General features: G+C 35.6%; 1 protein-coding gene across 10 annotated transcripts in view; it reads right to left on the minus strand.

Annotated features, from left to right (window-relative positions):
• LOC109417984 (inhibitory POU protein) overlaps nt 1-23,662 on the minus strand; it is a 231,644-nt gene that overhangs the window by 100,994 nt on the left and 106,988 nt on the right. For all 10 annotated transcript variants that reach the window (XM_062851153.1, XM_062851104.1, XM_062851060.1 and 7 more), the window contains exon 2: nt 8,224-8,397. In XM_062851153.1, coding sequence (XP_062707137.1) covers nt 8,224-8,397 — 174 coding nt within the window. The remainder of the gene's footprint in view (nt 1-8,223; nt 8,398-23,662) is intronic.

The following is a 23,662-nucleotide window of genomic DNA, read 5'->3' on the forward strand; positions in this document are numbered from 1 at the left end:
ACGATTAAATTTTTCACAATTGATGAACAGGCCCCTCCTTAATCAAAACCATTTAAAATTTGACTATGGATTGAAAATTAAACCATTTACTCAAATCATAGAAATAAAAAAAAATTACGGGGGCAGACAAAATGATTTGTTTGTTTCTTAAAAACACAAATAATCTGATTCCTGAAAAAATATATAGTATTTACCGCTGATAATTAAATAATCAATTTCAAGCTCGTGTATGGGAAACTGCATATGGTTGAAACCTACGATTTTGCTGAAGTTTTCCGATTTTCAAGGAAATATGTATGTGGGATCGATTTACTCCCAATTGGCCTCGAATATGACCTGTCAAATAGCACCTAAGGCAATTTAAAGACATCTAAGTTTTTGTTCTAAAGAACACATCCTTGAAAAATTCAAACAAAACAAAAAGTGGCTTTTGCAGAAATAACCTTAAGTCGAAGCCTAAATTTGCCAACTTCGTTCACATTAGGAGCTGGATGAAAAGTGACTTCGGTTCAAAACAAAATTTCTTACAACTTTACAGAACAACTGGTTCACATATGATATCAAATTACAATGAGTGAAGTCGAGGACCACCTTTCAACAGTTTTGGGAAAAGATGCGGTAATTGAAAACACTAGAAGCCTAAAATCAACAAGAAGGGGGCAAGCGAGAATCCGGGGAAAGTGAGACCTACAGATTTTTTATATTTTTATTTTTTTATTTTTAAGACCAACAATCTTCATGGGAAACATAGGTATCACACCAACGGATACTTTGAATTCAAAAATTGTTATTGTTCTCACCATTAAGAGACCTTATATGTTATTGTTGTTCAGATATAGTTTTCAATTCACTAAGTGAGATTAATGTACTCTACTACATTCGTCGTTAAAAAATAGAATAACAAATAAAGTTAAGCTGTTTCGGTTTTAGGATAATATTTGGAATGCTTGCAAATTATTTTAAGCGAAAAAGCTGTAATTTATTTTCATTTATTACCTTTAGTCAACTGCTCTCACTTGCCCCAGATGCTGAATTGCAATTCAGCATCTGGGGCACGTGAGATCTATGAGAGTAAACAAACACAATTTCATAGTTTGATCTCGCTTTCTTCAGCGTAAGCCGAAATTTACACAAAAGTGAAGTAAAAATCGGCGCCTTAAGTAGTACATCGTTGAATTATACGTAATTACTACTATTCTGATGATGAAGCTAATGTTTAAAATGGTAAAGTCTTGAATAGAACATAATGTTTTTCAAAACCAACTATTTTTCATATTTTCGTCTAAGCAAATTCTATTATTTTTTCATTAAAGTTCATGATTTAAAAATCTTTATTTAATAATCGTAAAATATGTAAGGGGAAACATAACATCTGTAAATCTTGAAATATCTTTTGGTGATATTCATCAACTAACGTAATATGAAAAGCAAGTTTATGGAAATCTTTCGGCTTTTAACTTTATGGCGCTTTTTGTATAAAAAAAAATCAATTTGTTTTGTATGAGCTGCAGAGGTAAAGTATTTTCTTCTCAGTGATTCGTTATTGTATGTGTTACGTAATTTATGCACAAACCATAAAACTCTTCCAACATTAATCGATAAGCATAGTTATTCGTATAAGATATTTTTGATGTATTGTCGTCGCGGTTGAAACCCGAAGTTTCCCCACACCCGACAATCGAATTTTCTCAAAATCCATATACGTCAGACCTAATGTCGGACGTAGTGCGCTCGACAGCGGACCTGGCCCTCTATCCAGCGCACTGTTTCCGACGTACGTCCGACACACGGTTTAGGAGAAACATCGATTTTCGCGTTTCATACTTTCCGATTTTCAACTGCAGGAACAATATGCTACCATACATATATGGAGCAACTACAGGGGGTGGCCAAAATGTTTGGGATAGACAACTTTTTTTCTCCCACAAAAAAATCAACATGCTGTAACTTTTCATAGAGTGCATCAAAAAATCTCAAATTTTGACTGTTTGTCAACCTACTATATGTGCATCATTGCATCATGCACCCCCTGTATATTAGGCCATTTGTACAAAATTTCCGAATAGTTCCCACTTGCCCCGTGATACGGAGTAAATGAAGATCTGCTCCACTTTTCATTGTATGCATAATATATGAAATATAAAAATTTTGAAACAGTTTTAATGACCGTTAATAAGAAGTTATATACCAACAATGTCTTTTAGAACCATTGGAATTGTAAAATTATTTATGTTTCGAATTTTTTGGCTTGACAAAACCAAACAAGCATTTTTTTAGGTCCCACTTGCCCCGGGGTACCTTAATAATATAGATTTTTTTCCTGTTCTGTTAAATTGTGGATTTGGACCATTGTCGAGTGTAGCAGACCCAACTCCACTTTCGCTTCCGATTTTTGTCACTTTCGGTTTGTACAGAAATCGTCAATGAAGCTCCGCGTTGAGGCAGCCATACACGAATTATAGATTGAATCTATTAAATAAGAGCTGCAGCTGCTGAGTTGAACACTAATACACACAAAGTATCATTAGCATACAGCATCAGAGATATCACGTTTGAGGTGAAAACTTCAATACGACGACTAATTAGACTGTTTTTATACTTTTCTTAAACTCTCAGAAGCAGTCCTCACCTTCTTGATCCGTGCATTTATTTTGATCTTGGTGCCATCTTCGGCCACCATTTGGCTACTAAGATATTGGAAACTTCCAATATTCTCCGTTGCGTCTATAGTTACCGAATAACTGATGTGTTGACTGTGTTTTCACCCAACGTTTTAGTCTTGTTGACGTTGATGGTAAGACCCAACGCCAAGGAAGGATCGGCAAGATCTTCAAGGTTACTCTGCATATCAGAGCCTCGTTGAACTAAGAGAGCAACGCCATCAGTCATCAGCAATGGACTGACATACTTACCTTACCGGTCACGCGGTCAGACTCAGGCCTGAGTGACCTCTGCTGTACATAGGAGTCGTCTCCATTCCACTCGGTCCATGGCTGTGTGTCTCCAGTGGCGTACTCTGCAAAGGGTCCGCAGGTCGTCTTCCACTTGATCGACCCACCTAGCTGACTGCGCATCACGTCTTCTTGTACCGATCGGATGACTCTCGAGAACCATTTTAGTCGGGTTGCTATCCGTCATACTGATGACGTGACCCGCCCACCGTAGCCTCTCGATTTGGACTGACATAACAACTCATGATTTGGTTCACGATCAATCGACCCTACCAATCTCGTTGATTGCGATGAGGAACAGTTAATGATAGTAGATAATTGCCTCTAGTGTCTATATTGTTTAATACAATTTAACTTTATTTACGGAACTAAAAAGAGTTAATTACAAAAACAATGTTTTCATATGAATGGCATTTTACTGAATGTGAAATCTTATTATGGATTGCGTCCAAGGGAACCACGAAAGGGAAATTATCCTAACCAGCGCTAATGGAGGCGTGCTTGGTGGCGATCCATTGATCTTCTACGCTGCCATTATCCGGAATATCCGAAGCACTGTTTCCAGGCTCCTCAACGATATTGTTTTTTCCTAAAACTTTTTCATCGCTTTTTTCCAATCGGCGTGTGTTGAACCGTGAGTGTTTACATTGCTTAATTTTTGTATACGAAACAATTTGTATGTGAATTATTACTTGTTTTTAACACCATTTTTAAAACTGATATTTTTTTTAATTTGTATATAAGGATGTTTTCGATACTGATTGCAAGGTCTAATACATTTGTCTATAATTCAGTTCAGACGCCTAATATTGAAATGTGATGTTTGGCAAAATTGAAGATGAATATTTTTCCTCCAATTTTCACCAAGGACGCCATACTCTTACTGTTATATTTACAGCGTGAAAATGTTAGCACTCCCTACAGGTACTAAACGATCGGTTTTTCGATCGTGCATATGAGAGCATATACTTGAATTTCATCAACTTTTTAGTTTTATCCCCATTACAGTTCACTTTCTGATTTTCTCCGTCTTGATTCAGTAAAAAAAATCACTAGATCAACCTGAAACAATAATCAAAGACCGACACGAATGCACACTAATGTGTAAAGTGTCGAAAATAAATTAACTAACTAACTAACTAATAATCAAAGAACACAATATTTTTGAACTCCATATCTAACAAGATTTTTATATCGAATTACCATTTACTATATGGCTCAGTAAAGTAAAACATAAGGATTTTGACACATTTGTACTGGAAATGGCTAAAAATGTATAGGTTGTCAATTTGACCCCCAACCCCACGGTTTAAGGAAAATACGTTTATCCACGATATTAGCAAATCATCGCTTTTTTTCCGCAAGCTTTGCAAGATAAGCAAGATATTAATTAATTACGTAGAACAATTTTCTGGATTTTTTGTCATCCTTTTCCTACCGGGAAACTTTTTCCTATCCTAATGTTTTTTTTATAGAAACCAAAGTATCTGCATGTGACGGGAGTAAGAAACCACAAACCCCTCCTTTTGACACATTTAATTTCACGTTATTGATGAATAGTCTTGAATATGAAATTTGATGAGAATTTCTTATTAAAACAATTTGAGCCATAATGCATTGTCTTAGCATTTTGGCTCAAATTGCTTTAATAAGAAATTCTCATCAAATTCTCATTATAGGTACTTATGATTTACAAACAAAATATACGTAGCTAAACAAAAACTTGACAGCACATGTGTACGCTATATATTCATATATGGAACACAATTTGTCACACGTGCATTTGTAAATCGTAGACAAAGCAAATATACCGTGAAATTTTTGCAACAACTTATGACATTATCTCATCCGAGGTCGGTTTTACTGATTATTTTAATTGACGCCCCACTCCTTTCAATTGGCAGGAAACGCAATACGAAATAACAATAAATATCAATTGAAACTGGATATCACCTCAGTTCAATCTCCCCGATGTTAGGAGTCGCGTGTTGATCACGTGGCAACACTCTGGAGATTCATCGTATGCTAATACTGAACGGTTGCTTGTCGATGGGTACGATGGGTATCGTACCAATAGAAAAAGTGTCACGACAGTAAAGTGAAATATCAAAATTGTTCACTGGGCTTTGTACAATTCAGTGGTGTCCAAATATGAACAGCGTAGATAAGTTATAAATATTCATACATACTCAAACGGCCAGACAAACAATTTGTACAATTCTAATTGAAGTCCATAATTTTCTTTTTATCTGACTTGGTTTGAATTTTGTTTTTAGTTTAGCGACGAATCAATCATCGTCATTTGAGGGAAAGTTAATCAGCGGGGTAAAGTTGATCATTACGGGATTCAAGTCCTTCAACCGCTGAGGATGCTTCAATTCTTACTTAATGGGACACCTTTTGACGTAAATAAATCATACTATCACATACAAACAGACGTAACACCTAGAACAATTTTCCAGGGGATGAACCAGCCTCGGGCTAAATTTCCCATAATAAAGAGCTAATAATAATAATAAGAACAATTTTCATGTAAATCAGTCGCCCAGTACACACGACCATAACCTGGTGGAAATGTTTCACGAAATATTTACTGCGTTGTGAAGTATCGTCAACAGAAGACGCTAATGTGAAACGTCTAACGCAAAGAAAAACGATGCATGCGCATCTAGTTGTGGAAACCCTGGAAGCCACAAGTATGAAAATTTAAAATGATCGTTAAAAGCGTGGTCGATGATAATCTCGCCAGTGATTTGTCTGTTTGTCTGTGATGCTATTGTTCTTGAAGATTTTGTGATGACATTCATGTCAGTGAGTTGAGATTTGAGATAAAAATATCGGTTTTTTCTGTATGAGTATCTCTGTCTGTCTGTCTGTCTGTCTGTCTGTCTGTCTGTCTAACCCTTATAGATTCGGAAACTACTTAACAGATTGGCGTGAAATTTTGTATGCTGGGAGTTTTGGAGACGGGGAAGGTGCTTACCATAGTGTGAGAACCCTCCCCCACTAGGAAAGGGAGTTCCGATACAGATGAACTTGCAAGGTATTTCTCTACGGAGTTGTACGTCAAAGAACACAGTAGGCAGGCAGTACGTTTCCTGGGATAGCTAGTTTACATATAAAATACACCTGTTATAAGATTTTTACAACCTTATACAGATTCAACATCATCAAATATAGTTTGTACAATAATTTAATAATCTTACAATATTACATCATTGGTTGATAAACTACATCCCGTATTCAAAGTTTTTGAATTTTCAACCCTTTTTAACATTTTTTGCAACATGTTGAAATTTCTTGTAAGAATTGCGTTGACGGAACTTGATGCAGGCCACACCGAGAAAAAATTCTACACAATGACTGAGTTGGCCTTACTCAGAAATCGAAAAATCCTTTGTTTTCTTACTCAGTTTCGGCTAAAAGTGGGACAACCCATTGGCAATGGGTTGTCCCACTTTTAACAGAAACTGAGTAAGAAAACAAAGGATTTTTCGATTTCTGGGTAAGACCAATTCAGCCACTGAGTAGATTTTTTTCCCTGTGCATGTTTTAAACATTTTTATTTAGAATCACATGCATTATATATACCTGATTTTATTGAAAAGAATAAATAAAAAACGATCAAATGTCTGGGGGAATCCCCTTTTTCGGAACTAGTTTGATTTGACTTGTTGCATTGTGCGATAATGCAGTTAAGGCACCGACGAGCCGACGTGACAGTTGTGTTTCAAAACTGTCCCCCCCCCTCAATTTAACGGTCGACCAGCCAAGCGAGCTAACCCTTCTGTCAAATCAGCGCAGACGCGAACCTCTTCCTATATGAACACATGGGGGTTTGAGGTCAAGCTAGCAAATCAACGCGAACCGTTATAGAGGTGGCGGTAGTGTTCGGCTACTTTTCATCATGGCGTCGCGGACAATACATTTGAATTTGTTCGTTCTAGCTGTCACGTCGGTTCGTCGGTGGTTAAGGTGTCATTAGACTGATTGCTATGATGACAAATAGTCGGCCAAACAAGTCCAACAAATGGGGTCTCCAGTTAGCCTAGTGGTTAAGGCTATGGATCGCCAATCCGGAGACGGCGGGTTCGATTCCCGTTCCGGTCGGGGAAATTTTCTCGACTCCCTGGGCATAGTGTATCATTGTACTTGCCTCACAATATACAAATTCATGCAATGGCAGGCAAAGGAAGCCCTTCAATTAATAACTGTGGAAGTGCTCAAAGAGCAATAAGTTGAAGAGAGGCAGGCCAAGTCCCAGTGAGGACGTAGAGCCAAAAAGAAGAAAGAAGAAGAAGTCAAACAAATGAAAAAAACAACTTAAATCATGACACCTCGGATAAATGTCGGACTACAATGACAAATATATTTGTTTAATGGACTCTTTAGTTTTATTTTTAGAAAACTTCGAAAGATTTTTACAAGGAACAGGTGTTAACAAAGCTGCAATATAATTAAAGGACTGCGGCTCATTGGCAGCTAATGAAGATTGAAATCTTTTTTCAGAACTGTTTCTAGACTTATTTTTAGAGAGTCATCAAGTAAATGGAAACGATAGTATAAAAAAAACGCTAACTAGTGAATTCGTCCAAATATGTGTAACGGCCAAAACTACGTTTCTCTGGGTGCTGCTTTGCTAGAAAATATCAATTTCAACGGGCAACTCGCTCATCGATTTTTCAACACTCTCTGCATGAGAAACTTCTCTCTAGTTTCGCATTACAAAAATAAAGCAATTTAACACAAACAATAATAATTCAAGGTAGTGATGTTTGTGAACTACTGGTATTTTTGTTTTGAATAACGCTGGTGTTCTTTCCGCAGGATTTCTCTTTCGTGAGAACAAAATTCATTCACTCAGCACAATGTATGGGACATGGTCCCAGTTTCACGGACAATTTTCCATGTTTATAAATACGCAAGCTTTAGTTATTTACATTATTTCCATTTTTATTATTGTCATCGTCTCAAAAAAAACTTCTTTCCCTACACAGTTTTATGATGGAACATCGACACAGCAAGAGGGTAAAAAAAACTAAAAGTCCTGGTACTGAACAATTTGCAGGGAAGAGCACTTGCTGCTTGGGAAGCTATAAGTGTTTTCCGGGTAATTTTATGATTTGAGACGAATGTTGCGACTAATTGGATAGCGGTGTTTTGTATTCAGCCGGCTGTCAGTCTGCGAACGAGACGACATGTATTGACTGGGGGAAGTTTTTCCAACCCCTTTAGCTCGTTCAGCCCTATGTACCTACTAATAACCACTCACCTGTAGCGGTCTTTGTGGTGGAGCGCTCATGCTGTGGTGATACATAACGTCATGCTTCAACTGCGATGTCATTTGCGAGTGTGGGTGGCTGCTCTGATGTTTTCCAATATCCACCGCTGCAAGAGCTTCGGCTCTACTTAGGATGCCATCATTCAAGCCAGAGAAGATATCGCCCTGCAATGCAAAAAGTAAAATATGTATTACATTTCGGAATTATCGTTATCAGAACCGGGTAAGGTTGTCAGGGGTGGGGACCATTCCCGGACTGCTACATTCAAAAGGCCTCTCCAAAATATCACACGGATTTGAAATGAAAACATATTTAAACAGAATCTTAAATTCATGGATTGGATTGCATTGGAAATATATTTTACTTATTGACCTTCTTGGCCGTGCGGTTGGCATCGACAGATTTTTAACGTTTTGTATAGAGGGTCTTGCCCGGGATTTCCCGGGACAAACATCCCGGGATATCCCGGATCTTAAAAATCCCGAACCCGGGATATTTTTCAGAAATTCTCGGGATTTCCCGAAAATAAAAAAATGGCAATACTAAAACAAATCTTTTCCCTTTGAAATCTTCTCTTTGTCAATGTTTCCTTTTTTCCATCCAATTCTACGCTATCTGTCAGGTATAGTTTATTTCTACTTAAATCAAGTTTAGATGAAAGTCCAATTAATATACTATATAGATATTTTGGCTGAATTTATGTCATTCCTTTTTCATTTTTTTACTTATTCGTTTATTTGGAAGGCTCGGGTGCACAGGGGCATAACTGAGCCGAAATCTTTTGTTTTTACATTGATTTTACATTTTACAATTTATTACTGCCTTTCCATTTTTCATTTATGTGGTGTTACATTACAATTATAATCAAACTGAATCAACAGACAGAATATCCAGAATTCCATTTTTCATTTATGTGGTGTTACATTACAATTATAATCAAACTGAATCAACAGACAGAATATCGGAATGTGAAATAAAATGATTTATTTTAAGCTAGATTGTTCTGGTAGTATTCTTGGAATTTATGGCAATGTTCAACATTTTTACAATATGTGAAATATGTAAACTGTTGCAAATATTTTTAGATGTTTCTGGAGTTATCCCTTAAGAATACTGTGTTGTTATAAAATATTCAACAGCCCATATCAATTGCTTGCACATTTACGTTTAAATTATGAGGAAAATTCGCAGAATTTTCGAAAGAAAACGGATAAACAATCCCTAACCTCTGCAGGACTTTGACAATCTTTGAAATATTTGTTGACGATTTCGTAAAGATATTCGTTGAGATATTTTGTTCTTAAGTCCAGGCGAAATTTTCTGCGGAGCTCATTTCAACAATCACTAGAGATAATACAAGTGATAATTTTGACGAAATTTCTAAGAGAAATCAGTAATTTATTTACAAGAAGAAACAGCGCATTGTTTTTAGATCTTCTGCAGAAATTTCTGTGATGATTTATGGTGAAAAACAGAGCGATATCGAATTGCAAAAAAAAATAACAAAGCGAATCGTACAACAAAATCGAAGAATATAACTTAATACCTTGTCATCCTGCCAAATAAATCGAAAAAAAAGATCAATGGACTTTCGGGAAATGGAAATCATAAATAAATTTTCGAAAGAATTTTATAAGGATTTTTTTTTTGAAGATATTCATATCAGTTTAACAAGAAGTTTGTTGAGAGGGTCTGTTTTGAATTATTCTGGATTTTTTCCACAGTTTCTTCAATGTATTTCACCAAAAAAAACTTATCGAAATTCTGAAATGTTAACATGAATGTATATCCACATATAATTGAAATAGTCACACATTTTCTTAAAGAAAAAAAAATCAAAATGCGGACAAATAATATCTTAAGAAATTTCCGTTTGAAATTTTCAAATCACCATTCTAACACTGCCATTTTAACTCCGTCATAAAATTCTCTTACAGAATTCATTCACGTCTCAGGGTAAATTAATATAAGGGATTACTCTAGAAACATCATCAAGTTCTGTCAAAAAATTCCTTCGGATAAGTAAGGCAGAAGTTAACCTATAGCCCTATTGCGGAAGATGAACTTTATTTGAAAATTTTCAAATACCTTTGAATGTCTCCAACTGCCCTCACACAATCAAATGTCTATGAAATATGTATTTTCTTTCGAATATAATGGTTATTAGTTGATCATTTTAATTAAAAGTGCTTAAGAAATCGTTCCATTAACTTTTTCATCGTTTTTTTTAGAAAATTTAGATTTTTCCCGGGATCCCGGGAAATCCCGGGATTTGGAAAATAAAAATCCCGAATCCCGAAGACCCTCTAGTTTTGTATAAGCCTCGTCGATTCCTGCTTCAATCAGATAAAAAATTCGTCAAACAGAAAATTCTGCCACTGTGTGTAATAAGTGTTGTCGGGTATGAACGGGCGGGAATATATGATTGCATACGCTTATAAATTTTCACATAATATATGGCGTCCAGACTTATCCCTTTTTACCCTTCTTACACCAATAAGATGGGTATAAATACCGCTCGAAAAACCGACTTTCGATCCGAGGCCCGCAGAGCCAAGTCTCATGTACCAAACAACTCAGCTCGACGAACTGAAAAAAAAACTACTTTGTACCAATACTGTAGTATACTATATCATACATGATTTCAATAAATATATGCGTTTTAGATAGTGATGTGCTTCTTTTGGTATTATGTGCATCGTGATATTGTAATCAACTGTCGTTATACGCATAGTTGTCCCATGTTATATGGGATTTCCATATAACATGGGACAATTATGCTTAGGACGACAGTATAGACAACCTTAAAAAAGGAATCATATGTAAGTCCTATATTTAGGTAAAACGGTCATTTCGATTATATATGCTATGGACGGATTTCGCGCCAACTCGAACAAATGTTGGCAGCACCCTCTCAGATTACAACGAAACTTTCTTGGTGTGTAGACCTTGCCCAGATAAGCCACTTTGCATACTCATTTTTCTATTTTTTTTTTTCTCGACTGACTTTTGAAAAGGGCTAAACTTTTTTTTATGGATTTTTTAAAAATGTTTTTAATCAAAAAATGACTACTCCTACAAAAAAGTGTTGTATGGGTGATTATCACAAAATAAGTCAAATTTTAAGAAAAAAAATACTGAAAAAAAAATCCAAAATGAGCCCTACACTAAACAAAATCATTTCTTAAATTCTCAAAGTTGATTTAAAAAAAAACACCATTTTTGATTTTGATGAAATTTTGTCTCAAGACAGGTAATTATGTTCCCTACCAACCGTCCGTACATCACAAGATGGGCACTTTTAAGGAAAAAAAGTTTTTCTAACAAAAACTTTTTCTTGTTCGAATGATTTTTTTTTCAGTGTATTTTGTTATCAACAATAAAACCAGTGAAGGCCATAACAATCCCAGAATCCAATGAAACTCAATTTTCTAGGAGATTTTGTGTTATTTATTCAATCATTTGGAAGGGTTTTCCTATACATAAAAAACTTCAAAATATTACAAATGTATTTTCTTAGGAAATGTAATGTTTGATCGCAATATGTATTGAAGTGCACTTTTAAATATACAATTATTTATAATTATGAATTTTTCAAATATATATATATATATATATATGTGTCTTAGAGCCAATTTCAAACATGTTCTTTTCTATTTTTTTCCGATCATACTAAATATTTTTGGTTGATCTTCTGAATTAGAATACCTGTTTGCCTTTACTTTGTCGCCAGGAATAGGCAAAAAACTATGGAATTTCTGAGTGCCTGGTATTGTTTTGGCGTTATTATATATTTCTTCGAGATCTTCTGACATTTTAATGTACTGTTCAGTGGATACGTAACAGAAATTTAATTTAGTTATATTTTTATCTGTCTGTACAACTGCCCAGTTATATAACTCTCGTGGAGTTTTTATGGTATTTCCATAATCTCGAGCAAGACTTGCTCTCTTTGCCATTCGCTTGAGAGTGAAACCAATAGCATCACATGGACCTTTACCGTGGGACGTTGCAAAAAAATGCCATTCTGCTCTTAATGCATGCTTTGACTGGAATCTACATAGACTAGCAAAGTTCTTCTTACTTTTGTATTGTGATGCTGCCCCATCAGACATAAAATAAATTTTAGAAAAGTTCGTTAATTGTTTTATAAAATCTATCATTTTTGAGATGAACAACTGGACCGCAACTGTATCGTGAGCCATTACTTCCGATATGATAATGAAGCTAACATTTACAAGTTTATTATCTTTCATATAGTAAATTTCAAATGGGTGTATTGTTGCTTGCGAGTTGTTCGAATGATATCCTTGAGCAGCGTTTTGAATTATGAATGAATAGTTTTCAGAGAAATCACAAATCGCAAGAATTTCATCATCCTTTAAGGTATCTTTTTTATTTCTGAGAAATGATGATTGTTGTTTATGAATAAAGTCGTGTGTTATAAGTTTGTCAATTTTATCAACAAGATACGGAACAAATTCATCAACAGGTTTAATAATCGTTTCTAAATTACAGCGATCAGTATTCAACCGCTGCTGAAATATAATCTCTTCTTTGTCATTTAATTCTAATATCAATGTAAGTTCCTCTTCAATGTGTTCATTACAAGCACACTTTTCACAAGCACGGAAAAAGCAATTATCTGTTCTGGTGGAAATATCGCAAAGCATTTTTTGTATTATTTCATCTTGTGACACAATTCTTATACTGTTGAACATTAAATTAACATTTTCATGAATAGTACATATGCATACATTATGTATACCAGTAGAATCAAGTAAAATACAATGCTTTGGTCGCAACTGTGTAAATACTGTGAAACCAATATTCACAGTTTTGTACATATCTACAAAAATCATATAAGCCTCTTTGAGCGACATCATCAAAAGTCGTTTTTGAACTTGTTGTTTTTTTTCCATTTCGAACCTCAGAAACAAAATCATTTGTTCCTGGCATTGGCCTGCTGATATCATTATCATCAAAAAAATTCTCTTACTATTTGTTGTGTATCGTCATCAATACCATGACCCCTTCTTTTTTCGGTGGTACAAAGAATACCCTGTTCATAAACAAGATCCTTCACCTGCCTCGCCATATACATTGGTGCGTTTAACTCTCTTGTGATTTTATTTACCGACCAAGACTTAGGAAGTACAGATAGTATTTTAATCTGTTCGCTTCTGTCAGTTCTAGGGTGATTGAACTTATTCTTTAACTGCATAATTATCTCGTCATACGCCTCCACTTTTCCAACATACGTTGAATCTATTCCGAAGATATTTTTTCGAACTGCTTTCGTAATCTGCAATGATTTGTTTATGCGATATTCCATACTTCTCATGTTTCTAGATGAGATTGGCGATAAACTCAATGTTTCAGCAATGCTATTAAACTTCTCAATATTATGGGGACCCTGTAGTTGATCTGTTGACGAAATTGACTCCAATGATGGAATAGATGGTACCATATCTGTAAGATAAAAGTTAAGGTTAACAATATAATAATGAATGCAGTGGAAAGTTAATGATAGTTATTTATGCAACGAGTTGCAAAATAGTTATTTATGCAACAAGTTGCAAAATGATGATTTTTTCAGCACGAGTCGTACATTTATCCAACGAGGCTTGCCGAGTTGGATAAATACGACAAGTGCTGAAAAAATCGAGTTTTGCAACGCGTTGCATACAACATTTTTTGCAATTGCGAAAAATACCCTTAAGTACGATCTTTTCTGACTGCTCAGACAGAGGTCAGAGCTAAGACCACGTGCGAGCATCCATGCGCACAAGTCCATTTTTTTTTCAATCAGGTAGGCTATGTTTATAAGTGTCACAACTACTCGGAGTCGCGTCGTCAGCGAGCGTTTTTTGTGCTGCTGCTTCTAACTCTACGTCTGTTTGGCTGATCAAATCAGAATTGGAATCGCTTCTATTCAGGTTCGATCTGCCGTACAGACATAGAAGCAGCCATCGAATAGACAAATGTGTACGGAAGAACATTAGTGCTTCAAGAAACTTGTGAAAAGTGTACCATTGCAAAGGTGCTGAAAAGTAGTACTTTTCGGCACTCTTAAAAGTGCTGAAAAGTACTACTTTTCGGCACTCTTGAGGTAGTCAAGAAAAGTAGGCCGTTTCTGCACAGTTTCGGCAATTGAAAAGTGCAATCTTATGGCACGTAATTGCAAAAATGATTTTTTTCGCACAAGTAGTACATTTATCCAACGAGGCTTGCCGGGTTGGATAAATACGAAGAATACTGAAAAATGTAGTTTTGCAACGAGCTGCAAAATGAGTTATATAAAAGAAGCTAACACGTTGAAGGCTTACTTACCCAGCTCATGTTCGATTTGTTGACCACTCGTTGACAGTTCTGGTTCTGGAACATCATGATGTTGCTGCCCACTAAATGATGGTTGCATAGTTTCGTCGTTTCCATCCGATCGGCGTTTTTTCGTATTCGGGCTTCTGTTGTGACTTATCAATCCACGACATGACTCACAAATACTCATCGATTCGTCGATTTCATGTGTATATCCCATGGAATGAATTTTATCTATTAATCTTAATGACATGCCCCGTAGATTATGACGGTTGCACTTTGGATTGTTTATTTTTGCACTGCACTTGAATTTGTTGAATTTTGATTTATACGATTGATCAATTACTTTTCAGAACTGCCTTTAATAACCAAAGAGAAGTAACACGTTGAATGATACCGATTCATTTTCTTGTTTTGCTCATATTTGCTTTAGGTACAACTCGAATTGTTTTTTTTTTTTCGATTAGGTAGTTCGAATCTAATAAATAGCCTTACCTAATATTAGGTAAGAACATGGGGTAGAAACGTTTGGGTAGAAATTACAGCAGCACGTATGAAATGCGTGTTCTAATTGTATATTGTTTCCTGGGAATGAAATTATCGATCACGATCGCGATTATAGAAAACTCTCTCACACGCATTATCGGCGAAAAAAAACGTGCGATAAATTCAGATCCGGTTTTCTCCCGAGAATGTGTTCTCGCTCGTTCTCGCCATTCTGCAGCGCCGAAAACGGATTATCGCCAGCAATGAAAAGAAGGCTGGTTTGCACTCTGCGCTTTGTTCGCCTTTCCGTCTGGCCGTCGCCACCAAAGGTAGCTTTTATGAATCAAATTTCTTCCTCCTTTCGAGCAGCTTGTGTGGTCGCGTGGTTATGGTGCGCGCTAAGAAACATTTTTGTGGAGGGTCTAGGTTCGAATCCCATTGGCGGCACAATTTGTGTTATTTGCCTCCTGATAATTATCGCGATAACCGGCAAGGTGGATAAAGTTGGATAGCGAAAATGGCAAGAGCGATTTTCAGTTTTCGGCTATCTTTGGTCGTTGACAACAGCAGCGAACGATAAACATTTCTCGCTGGAAAAAGAATCGTTGAATTGTTCGGTTGCTCGGAAAATGCCAATTTTCGTCTCAATTTTCTGATAATTTCATTCCCTGATTGTTTCGTACTTCTAGAGTGCTGCTGCGTGAATATGGGTGCATTGCATTGTCGCATATGACACAATAAGTTTCATTGCATTTTGAGATTACTAGATAACCTTCACTGGTTTAGTTTGTTTTAAAAAAAAGACACTGAAAATATAATAATTTGGACATGAAAAAGTTTTTGTTAGAAAAACTTTTTTTCCTTAAAAGTGCCCATCTTGTGATGTAGGTAGGGAACATAATTACCTGTCTTGAGACAAAATTTCATCAAAATCAAAAATGGTGTTTTTTTTAAAATCAACTTTGAATTTTTAGAAATAATTTTTTTTTTAGTGTAGGGCTCATTTTGGATTTTTTTCAGTATTTTTTTCTTAAAATTTGACTTATTTTGTGATAATCACCCATACAACACTTTTTTGTAGGAGTAGTCATTTTTTGATTAAAAACATTTAAAAAAAATCATAAAAAAGTTTAGCCCTTTTCAAAAGTCAGTCCAGATAAATTTTGAAGAAACTAAGTATGCAAAGTGGCTTATCTAGTCTTGGTGTACATACCCAGAAAGTTTCATTGTAATCTGAGAGGATGCTGCCAACTCCGAATACGATTTGGCGCGAAATCCGTCTGTGTTGATACATCTTGAATGAATTGATCAACCTTTTGAAATTTATGAACTGTAGAAACAATGCTTACAGATCAATTGTTCTGATACGTTATATCATAGGGTAAATCGGGGTAATTTGGCCACCTTAAGCAAAAGTCGATGGAAGCTGCAGAAAACAACGTTTAATCTGTCGTACATCGTATGGTCAGAATGTTTCTGATAATAGTATACTGACGGTGGAAGCATAATTGTCCCATGTGCATTTTTGGCAATATTGAGATTTTGCAGCCCATGACCATGTATCGTGGGGTACTATCATATGGGGAAATAAAAATTGGTAGTTTGTTCCGAAAATTGTTGAAAAAATGCATGGCCGATTTGTAATATTCTTAAAAGTGGACGCATAAGCGTAACGTTTCATTGGAAATCCTATGGAACTATAAAATTGCTCTAAAACAAAAAAATAGTACTCAAATTAAAAATTGGTTAATGTTAGAACACGATTCAGCACTTATACTTCATAGTTGAGACAATTTACTTTTTTCGAACTTTGGATACGATTTTCTCGATTGTCTGGTTTTGCTCATGGGCCATTTATGCGTCCACCGGCAGTATACTAGTTGCATAAAAATATCATAGTCTAATTGTGTTTGCCAAAAATGATTTTTTTTAAATGTGTTGTTTATGGGTCGATTTTGAACCGTCGGGGTAATATGAGCACCCTTTTTTCAATAAAGAATTAATATCGTCTAATGCAATACAAACTTAATAAGCTTCGCTTGATTTTAAATTTTATTTTTCGAATTTACTATGAGACTAAATTACTTCGTACTATTGTTTCAATCGCTTCAATATCATTCCAGATTGGAGATCCTAGGTGGATTTTCAAAAAATACTAGATTTTAGGTGATTTTCCAGTGGTGCTCAAAGTGCCCCATTGGCCAAATTACCCCGATTACCCTTATATATTCGATGTTTTTTTTCGCGTCCTGACAGGCAATAAAGGGCCTGTTTGAAAAACGATTTCAACCAAATGAAGGGGAGAATATTCCTTCATAATAGTCCAAAAGACAGATTTTAACCATATTTTAAATTCAAAAAATCTGTATTCAAAAGTTCAAAAGTAGCATTTCAAAAGTAGCACCGTACGACGGTAACATATTACATTTAACTTGCTGTAGCAATTTTGATTTTTTACTGGTTTTATTTTCTCCTGCGAAAATTGCAACGATTTTTGACGGAAATTCGCTATGAATTTCGTTGACATCCGTTCCAATATTCCAATATTAGAAATTTGATGCAACTCATTAGTGTTATACCAGGGATACAACTTTAAAATTATTTTCAAATTTTTTTTTGCTTCATTTGTTCAGTTCTTAATTGAGATTTTTTATCTTCTTCATTGGTATCTCATTCAATTATTACATTCATAGACACTTAATCTAGGTGTTCTGTGTATTATTACACAATCATCCTCTTTTGGTAAAATAAATTTAACCGGACATACTACTGCGTCTGCACAAGTTCATACGTACAGAGGATACTCAAAATAGCTGGGACAGGCAAAATGTTTACTTTTCAAAATATGTTCAACTAGCTGTAACTTTTCGAAAAGGGCATCAAATATTCTCAAATTTTTACTGTAAGTGCATCTGTTCGCGAAGTGCTTTCGCCTTATAATTCTTGTGTTCATTGCCGAACAGCATCAACTAGTTGTGTATCAGTGGTCAACATTTGGAAAAGATCGGGCTATTCTACACGAAGTTAAAAAGATTCTAGAAAAAGGTATTATTATTCGATAGCCAATTTTGAGCTGTCATATCTCCAGATTCAATAAACCGAATGCAATGAAATTTTAATCATTTATGACTTATATAATGAGCTATTAAAAACTTTTAGCTAAACTAAATAATTCTCTACACGAAAGAAAATTATTACGATTAGATTATTTTTCTAATATAACACCAATTTATCCAAAACTTCATCATTGTTTCAAAATTTGAGATAATAATTATAGTTCATTTAAATTCCCTCTAATTGACCTGATTGTATTTATGTTTCAAAGGAAAGCGAACAAATAGCTGGCATTAAATTGAAAAAAGTAATGGGATGCATATGAAAAATAGATAAATTTACTAAAAATACACATAGAATAAATGAAATCGCTTTATTTTTTTCTTATTAATAATTTAAAATTAAGCCCACTGTTTTTCAAAGTTCATTGTATAAGTCATAAATGATCAAAATTTCATTGCATTCGGTTCATTGAATCCGGGGATATAACAGCTCAAAATTGACTATCGGATAATTATACCTTTTTCTAGAATCTTCTTAATTTTGTGTACAACGGCCCGATCTTTTCTAAATTTTGACCACTGATACACAACTAGTTGATGAACTTACAGTCAAAGTTTAAGAATATTTGATGCCCTATTCAAAAAGTTACAGCGAGTTCAACATTTTTTGAAAAGTGATAATTTTAGCTGTCCCAGTTATTTTGAGTATCCCCTGTATGTTGATTTTGTTGGAAAATGGTTGGTTGGCAGAGGGTTCACGTTTGTTGCGTGGATGCCAGGCGTAAGGTGATAGATTGTGTGTTTATAACTCTGATGATGATACGACACAGCTCGCTAGTTACACAATTTGTTGTAGGTTATCTAAATAAAAATGTAGTATGCCACAATTTGGCTCGAGAACGGGTCAACGGATTTTCTTATTTATTCCACTGTTGTATTCGTGCACGGCTATTACGTTTTCGTGCGAAATCGTCTGGATTAGCGAAGCACGTTTTAACGAATTTTAATGCATTTTGAAAATAGTAACAGAAATCCTTAAACGGCTAAAAGTATGCAATACCCTTATAATTTCATGCTGTTTGAAACTGTCGTGTTAAACAACCTGTTCAACATGTAAATCAGAAGATACCTTGATCCATACTCTACATGTGCACCTTTTTAAATCACTTTTTGGCAGTCTTCCAAACAACACAGCACTGTAATAAGTTGATCGATTATGTGAAATTGTGCTCACTTTCACCTGACCTACCGCTTATTACGAAAAACTTACGCGTTTACCACTTTTTTGGTCGAGAACCCAAATCAATTTACATCGCGGTTCGCTAAAACGGAAAAGCGTACCGGTCAACTGAGTGATATTGTTCAACGTACGGTGAAATTGATTAAACCGCAGCTCATGTTTATCACCAAACAAGGCTGTTATTTTGTTAATATTTTTAACTATTTTAAATATCATACTGCAAATGTGATTTCAATAGATAACAGAACAATCGTTCGCTGTTTGAGTTGAAATTACATCAATTAATGTCACCCCATAACACGGTAGATTTCTACGGTCAGAGAGAAAAAGTACGAGAGAAGAGAGGAGAGAGTTGTCAACAAAAACGTAAATAAAGCGGTTCACAAAGGGATAATTGCTGAAAATATTGGGCAAAGAAGGAATTCAAATAAATTTCAAAATGCTTTACAAGAACAAATTGTGTTGGTGGGCATATGCAATAGATCAAATGTGTGCCAAAATTTAAAGGTACCGTAATCCGGGGTAACATTGATCAGAATTTTTGATCTTTCTTGAATAATTCTCTTGTTAAAGCAAACTTTACATGTTTTATATTTTCAAAACAAGTACTGGCCCTCTGAGCATGTGTTAAGCTACTCGAAAAAGTATTTTAAAACTTTATAACATGTTTAAATAAGTTCTTTAATCTAGTTTTTCATTTTGTTGATTTGGGGTAACATTGATCATGTCAGTGATCAATGTTCATTTGTGTTGAAAATACCCTTACTTACTAAATTCGGGGTCGCTGATTTCGAATATGTTGTCTAAATTCTTACAAATTATGTACTTTTTAAGTTATTTTAGGATTAAGATTCTCTAAACCACGAATAACGCCTAAAAATAGGCAATGGCTTAAGGAATTGATAGCCGACTTTTAATTAATTGTATATTTTACTGAAAAAGAGTATTTTTATTAAAGTTTCGTTTATTAAATCCAACTCTAGGATATCATATTGAAGTAATACAGTGATTTCAAACCGCATATTGTATCTAGTATTCACTCCAAGCATGAATGTTTGACAATGTATCTCATTGCGTTACGAAACACTGTTATGGAAAAATCGTTTTATTTCAATGTTTATGAAATTCAATTTTCATGAATTGCATGTCATTTAACAGCTAAATGATAGCAGATTACGATATACCATTCGATAGCAGAAACTGATTCAATATTAAATGCTTGTTTGAACATTTCCTGAGGTCGGTCAAGCCGATCAATGTTACCCCGCTGATCAATGATACCCCGGATTACGGTACAACTGCTATTTTATTGCAGTTCATTTTGGAACATTTTTGTTAGTTTATTTGACCAAGTCACACTACACTGTGCGCCGTTTGATTTGTTTATTTTGAGTGGGTGGTTGAGAGAGTTATTAGAGCGGGAGCCAAGCTTATTATTATGATCTCGAGCAACCTTCACCTTAAGTACAATTTTCAAATATTTTGTGTGAAAGGTGTAAACGTATGTAAATCAGAGATTTCAATTAAAACAATCCTTGCAAGAATTATGCTATAAATTTGAAAGAGAATCCTTGAGGACATTTACCAGGAAATTTATAAAGGATTTCTTGCCATAGAAATTCACTTCTTAGGATATTATTTTCTAAAACTGATTTTAGACAAGTACTGTCATGGTAAAATCTGATTTTTTTTAGTCCTGTTAGGGTTCTTTTCAGGAATTCCTCGTAGGATTCTTGCATGAGTTTCTTCAGGAATTCCTCCAGTAAATCCTTCTGGAAGTTCCTCCAGAGGGCTTCCTGGAAGATTCTCAGATATTCCTCCTTGGGTGAGATTGTAAACTTCTCTAGAGATTTATAGAAACTTTCCTTCAAGGATTCTTTCAGATTTTTTTCCGGCGATCCTCAAAAAATCCCTCCAAAGACTATTTTAGAAGTTCCTTTAGAAATCACTTCAGGATTTATTTCTTGACGTTTCTCCAGGAATATCGCAAGAATATCTCTTTTAGGAATTACTGCACAGCATTCTTCAGTTTTCCAGGATATTTTTTTTTGCGATTCCTTTATGAATACTTCACAAGTTCTTCTAGGGGAAATTATATCAGGGAGTTTTATCCACTAATACCATGCAGACATTATGCAAGAAATTCTTTCAAGAATCCAGAAGTATGTCCAGGAGTTCTTCCAAGTTTTGTTCCAAATCATCCTTCAACAATTCATTAAGGGATTTATTCAAGAATTCTTTTTAGTACCTATGTCTGCAATTTCTGCTAGAATTTCCGATGAATTGTTTTCAAGGACTCTTTCAGAAACTTCTTCTTGATTTAATTCAGAAATTCCTCAAGGATGTTCTTTAAAAATGCCTTCATCGATTTTATCAGAACTAATCCAGGATTTTGCTTGATTGTTTCCAAAAATTTCTTATAAAAATCTTCTAGGAATTCCTCCAAAACCATCTCAGGAGATTTTTTTTTCTAACCCTGTTGGGAAAATAAACCACGGCGTCCAATTAACTGAACTTTTGTTATGAATTTCAGGAGCTCCCCCAAGGAATTTTCCAGGAGCTCCTCCAACGATTGTTTCTGAAATTGTTTCAATCGAACCCGAGCAGAAGGAAATATCAACAGCATAATAAAATATGTAATTTTGGCCCAATAACTGTATAATGGAATCAGTAATTTGTATGTTATTAACATATCTTATTGTGTTATAAACAGTGCTGAAAATTTCATTTCGTCATATCTAAATTCAATCACCTACAGCTCATTTTAGAAGCTGAACCTGAGAATATGGTATATGAAAAACTTGTGCGGTTAGACCAGTTCTGCTAGAAAGTCACGGAAAAACTGCTTTTTTTTTCGAATATTTAAGGTCAATGTCACGGACTACCTTTGAAAAATGCCAAATGATATTCACCGTGAAGATCATTTGCATTTTTCGAAGGTGCACAAACAGGAGTGTGTTGTGGATTGGCATCTAAGCCGAAAAGAGAGATGAGTTTGTGAAATAGGAGTGTTCATGGTGCGGCTTCGGAGTCAGTTTGGCTTTCTATTCCGCAGAACCATTACCTGTTCTGTGGCTTAGTTGGTTAAAGCGCCGGTCTAGCGAATACGGAGTCGTGGGTTCGAATCCCACCAGAACGCGATTTTTTTCACAAATTTCATCTCTCAATTTGCCAAATAGCAACATTTCGTGCCTTCTAATTACAAGTTTTTCCAGTATGTTTCAGACATACCAGCTAACCTGGTAAAAATGCCAGTAAAATGGGCAATATGTATCATTGTACCCTTGCTTGCGTCACTTGGCGCAGTTCGGTCGTCCGAGCGTCCGACCGTGCCGAGCTCTCGACGCATACTAATTAGACACCAGCAAAACAAACTGCCTGGTGGCTAGGTATGCGGAGTGCGAGAGTAAGTCTCGGCTTCATATAAATAACTCGCTCGCACTTGTAGGTAGTGGGCACAAACAGGAGTGTGTTGTGGATTGGCATCTAAGCCGAAAAGAGAGATGAGTTTGTGAAATAGGAGTGTTCATGGTGCGGCTTCGGAGTCAGTTTGGCTTTCTATTCCGCAGAACCATTACCTGTTCTGTGGCTTAGTTGGTTAAAGCGCCGGTCTAGCGAATACGGAGTCGTGGGTTCGAATCCCACCAGAACGCGATTTTTTTCACAAATTTCATCTCTCAATTTGCCAATTAGCAACATTTCGTGCCTTCTAATTACAAGTTTTTCCAGTATGTTTCAGACATACCAGCTAACCTGGTAAAAATGCCAGTAAAATGGGCAATATGTATCATTGTACCCTTGCTTGCGTCACTTGGCGCAGTTCGGTCGTCCGAGCGTCCGACCGTGCCGAGCTCTCGACGCATACTAATTAGACACCAGCAAAACAAACTGCCTGGTGGCTAGGTATGCGGAGTGCGAGAGTAAGTCTCGGCTTCATATAAATAACTCGCTCGCACTTGTAGGTAGTGGGCACAAACAGGAGTGTGTTGTGGATTGGCATCTAAGCCGAAAAGAGAGATGAGTTTGTGAAATAGGAGTGTTCATGGTGCGGCTTCGGAGTCAGTTTGGCTTTCTATTCCGCAGAACCATTACCTGTTCTTTGGCTTAGTTGGTTAAAGCGCCGGTCTAGCGAATACGGAGTCGTGGGTTCGAATCCCACCAGAACGCGATTTTTTTCACAAATTTCATCTCTCAATTTGCCAATTAGCAACATTTCGTGCCTTCTAATTACAAGTTTTTCCAGTATGTTTCAGACATACCAGCTAACCTGGTAAAAATGCCAGTAAAATGGGCAATATGTATCATTGTACCCTTGCTTGCGTCACT

Source organism: Aedes albopictus, chromosome 1, assembly GCF_035046485.1.
Source record: "Aedes albopictus strain Foshan chromosome 1, AalbF5, whole genome shotgun sequence".
Taxonomy (NCBI): Eukaryota; Metazoa; Arthropoda; class Insecta; order Diptera; family Culicidae; genus Aedes; species Aedes albopictus.